Raw genomic sequence first — 4,593 nt, forward strand, 5'->3', positions numbered from 1 at the left:
AATGGTCAGTGGTCTGTAGCGTATGTTAGACGTGGACAATGGTCATGATTTGACGTCATTAAAACAGCTCAATATAATTAAAGTACAGGTCTTCATTATAGACAGCGTGGTTAATCATGGAGATATGAATTAGCTTTTGTCGTTCCACTTTGTAACCATTTTGTATATTCAGTAAATGAAAGGACCAGTCTTTCTGTATATTTAGAAGTACATGTTTCAGGGTTGTGTGGTTTCGTAAAGTCGTTCTGTATATATTCAGATGTACATGTTTCAGGGTTGTGTGGTTTCGTAAAGTCGTTCTGTATATTTAGAAGTACATGTTTCTGGATTGTGTGGTTTCGTAAAGTCGTTCTGTATATTTAGAAGTACATGTTTCTGGGTTGTGTGGTTCCGTACTGTATATTTAGAAGTACATGTTTCCGGGTTGTGTGGTTCCGTAAAGGCGTTCTGTATATTTAGAAGTACATGTTTCTGGGTTGTGTGGTTTCGTAAAGTCGTTCTGTATATTTAGAAGTACGTGTTTCTGGGTTGTGTGGTTCCGTACTGTATATTTAGAAGTACATGTTTCCGGGTTGTGTGGTTCCGTAAAGGCGTTCTGTATATTTAGGAGTACATGTTTTTGGGTTGTGTGGTTCCGTAAAGTCGTTCTGTATATTTAGAAGTACATGTTTCTGGGTTGTGTGGTTTCGTAAAGTATATCTTTGGCGAATTTTCGCATACATTCTGGTAGGATAAAAGTATATTTAGCTGTTCATTAAACAGAAAAGCGACACATGTTTGTAATACAGGTAATGTAGCCTATTTTCAGCATTTATGGGATCGTAATTCCGAGGTGAGAGAGCGCCTTAACTAACGCAAGCTAGTCATAAAGATTTACCGTATAGGTACTTGAAAACAGATTGTATGTTACCCAACAGGTGCTTGTTGTTACTGAACAGGTGCTTGTTGTTACCCAGCATGTGCTTGTTGTTACAGATCAGGTGGTTGTTGTTACATATCAGGTGCTTGTTGTTACTGAACAGGTGCTTGTTGTTACCCAGCATGTGCTTGTTGTTATAGATCAGGTGCTTGTTGTTACAGATCAGGTGCTTGTTGTTACAGATCAGGTGGTTGTTGTTACACATCAGGTCCTTGTTGTTACAGATCAGGTGCTTGTTGTTACTGAACAGGTGTTTGTTGTTACAGACCAGGTACTTGTTGTTACTGATCAGGTGCCTGTTGTTACCCAACAGGTGCTCGCTGTTATAGATCAGGTGCGTGTTGTTACAGATCAGGTGCTTGTTGTTATAGATCAGGTGCGTGTTGTTACAGATCAGGTCCTTGTTGTTACAGATCAGGTACTTGTTGTTACAGATCAGGTGCTTGTTGTTATCCAACATGTGCTTGTTGTTATAGATCAGGTGCGTGTTGTTACAGATCAGGTGCTTGTTGTTACAGATCAGGTGCTTGTTGTTACCCAACATGTGCTTGTTGTTACAGATCAGGTACTTGTTGCTACCCAACAGGTACTTGTTGTTAAAGAACAGGTACTTGTTGTTACCCAACAGGTGCTTGTTGTTACCGTATATATACTTGTTGTTATAGATCCGGTGCTTGCTGTTACCCAACATCTGCTTGTTGTTACAAATCAGGTACTTGTTGTTACCGATCAGGTGCTTGTTGTTATAACACTTGTACTTGTTGTTACAGATCAGGTGCTTGTTGTTACAGATCAGGTGCTTGTTGTTACCGATCAAGTGCTTGTTGATACAGATCAGGTGCTTGTTGTTACAGATCAGGTGCTTGTTGTTACCAAACAAGTACTTGTTGTTACATATCACGTGCTTGTTGTTACCCAACAGGTACTTGTTGTTACATATCAGGTGCTTGTTGTTACAGATCAGGTGCTTGTTATTACCCAACTGGTGCTTGTTGTAACAGATCAGGTGCTTGTTGTTACAGATCAGGTGCTTGTTGTTACAGATCAGGTGCTTGTTGTTACCCAACAGGTGCTTGTTGTTACCCAACAGGTACTTGTTGTTACCGAACAGGTACTTGTTGTTACAGAACAGGTACTTGTTGTTACAGATCAGGTGCTTGTTGTTACCCAACAGGTGCTTGTTGTTACCGATCAGGTGCTTGTTGTTACCGAACAGGTGCTTGTTGTAACCGAACAGGTGCTTGTTGTTACCCAAAACAGGTACTTGTTGTAACCGAACAGGTGCTTGTTATTACCGATCAGGTGCTTGTTGTTACCGATCAGGTACTTGTTGTTACAACACATGTACTTGTTGTTACAACACAGGTTCTTGTTGTTACCGAACAGGTGCTTGTTGTTACAGAACAGGCGCTTGTTGTTACAGAACAGGTGGTTGTTGTTACCCAGCATGTGCTTGTTGTTACCGATCACGTGCTTGTTGTTAACGAAAAGGTGCTTGTTGTTACCGACCAGGTGCTTGTTGTTACCAAACAGGTTCTTGTTGTTACAACACAGGTACTTGTTTTTACCGAACAGGTGCTTGTTGTTACCCAGCATGTGCTTGTTTTTACCGATCACGTGCCTGTTTTTACGGATCAGGTGCTTGTTGTTACCCAACAGGTGCTTATTGTTACCGATCACGTGCTTATTGTCAACGAACTGGTGCTTGTTGTTACCGATCACGTGCTTATTGTTACCCAACAGGTGCTTTTTGTCACCGACCAGGTGCTTCTTGTTACCGAACAGGTCCTTGTTGTAACTGAACAGATGCTTGTTGTTACCCAAAACAGGTACCTGTTGTAACCGAACAGGTGCTTGTTGTTACCGATCAGGTGCTTGTTGTTACCGATCAGGTACTTGTTGTTACCGAACATGTACTTGATGTTACCGAACAGTTGCTTGTTGTTTCCAACAGGTACTTGTTGTAACAGAACAGGTACTTGTTGTTACCCAACAGGTGCTTATTGTTACCGATCACGTGCTTGTTGTTACAGATAAGGTACTTGTTGTTACCCAACAAGTACTTGTTGTTACAGAACAGGTACTTGTTGTTACAGATTAGGTGCTTGTTGTTACCCAACAGGTTCTTGTTGTTACCGAGCAGGTGCTTGTTGTTACCCAACAGGTACCTGTTGTAACATATCCGGTGCTTGTTGTTACTCAACAGGTGCTTTTTGTTACAGATAAGGTACTTGTTGTTACCCAATAGGTGCTTGTTTTTACAGATCAGGTGCTTGTTGTTACCCAACAGGTGCTTGGTGTTACCGATCAGGTGCTTGTTGTCACCTAACAGGTACTTGTTGTTACCGATCAGGTGCTTGTTGTTACAGACCAGGTGCTTGTTGGTACCAAACAGGCGATTGTTGTTACCGAACATGTGCTTGTTGTTACCAAACAGGTACTTGTTGTTACAGGTCAGGTACTTGTTGTTACCCAACAGGTACTTGTTGTTACAGATCAGGTGCTTGTTTTTACCCAACAGGTGCTTGTTGTTACAGATCAGGTACTTGTTGATACAAAACAGGTGCTTGTTGTTACAGATCAGGTGGTTGTTGTTACGCATCAGGTCCTTGTTGTTACAGATCAGGTACTTGTTATGACCGAACAGGTACTTGTTGTTACAGGTCAGGTACTTGTTGTTACCCGCTTGTTGTTACCCAACAGGTACCTGTTGTAACATATCCCGTGCTTGTTGTTACTCAACAGGTGCTTTTTGTTTCAGATAAGGTACTTGTTGTTACCCAATAGGTGCTTGTTTTTACAGATCAGGTGCTTGTTGTTACCCAACAGGTACCTGTTGTAACATATCCCGTGCTTGTTGTTACTCAACAGGTGCTTTTTGTTACAGATAAGGTACTTGTTGTTACCCAATAGGTGCTTGTTTTTACAGATCAGGTGCTTGTTGTTACAGACCAGGTGCTCGTTGTTACCAAAGAGGTGATTGTTGTTACCGAACAATATCAGGTGCTTGTTGTTACAGATCAGGTATTTGTTGTTACAGATCAGGTGCTTGTTGTTAGAGATGAGATGATTGTTGTTACAGATCAGGTGTTTGTTGTTACCCAACAGGTACTTGTTGTTACCCAACAGGTACTTCTTGTTACAGGTCAGGTACTTGTTGTTACCCAACGTTGTTACAGATCAGGTGCTTGTTGTTACAGATCAGGTGCTTGTTGTTACCCAACAGGTACTTGTTGTTACCGATCAGGTGCTTGTTGTTACAGACCAGGTGCTTGTTGTTACCAAAGAGGTGATTGTTGTTACCGAACAGGTGCTTGTTGTTACCAAACATGTACTTGTTGTTACAGATCAGGTACTTGTTATGACCGAACAGGTACTTGTTGTTACAGGTCAGGTACTTGTTGTTACCCAACAGGTACTTGTTGTTACAGATCAGGTGCTTGTTGTTAGAGATGAGATGATTGTTGTTACAGATCAGGTGTTTATTGTCACCCAACAAGTACTTGTTGTTACATATCCGGTACTTGTTGTTACAGATCAGGTGCTTGTTGTTACCGAACATGTACTTGATGTTACCGAACAATTGCTTGTTGTTTCCAACAGGTACTTGTTGAAACAGAACAGGTACGTGTTGTTACCCAACAGGTGCTTATTGTTACCGATCACGTGCTTGT

The 4,593-nt window shown here is 41.3% G+C and overlaps 1 protein-coding gene across 1 annotated transcript; it reads right to left on the reverse strand.

Annotated features, from left to right (window-relative positions):
• Positions 1-910: 910 nt before the first annotated feature.
• LOC110440987 (probable cyclin-dependent serine/threonine-protein kinase DDB_G0292550) lies at positions 911-4,481 on the reverse strand (the record flags this gene model as incomplete). The annotated part of the gene is made up of 4 exons (XM_021484096.1): positions 4,097-4,481; positions 2,847-3,604; positions 2,171-2,752; positions 911-2,033 (listed from the first exon to the last, which is right to left on the reverse strand). Coding segments are annotated over exons 1-4 (2,848 nt in total), but the record flags the coding sequence as incomplete, so codon positions are not given.
• Positions 4,482-4,593: the final 112 nt, after the last annotated feature.

Source organism: Mizuhopecten yessoensis, unplaced genomic scaffold (genome assembly GCF_002113885.1).
Source record: "Mizuhopecten yessoensis strain PY_sf001 unplaced genomic scaffold, ASM211388v2 scaffold714565, whole genome shotgun sequence".
Lineage (NCBI taxonomy): Eukaryota > Metazoa > Mollusca > Bivalvia > Pectinida > Pectinidae > Mizuhopecten > Mizuhopecten yessoensis.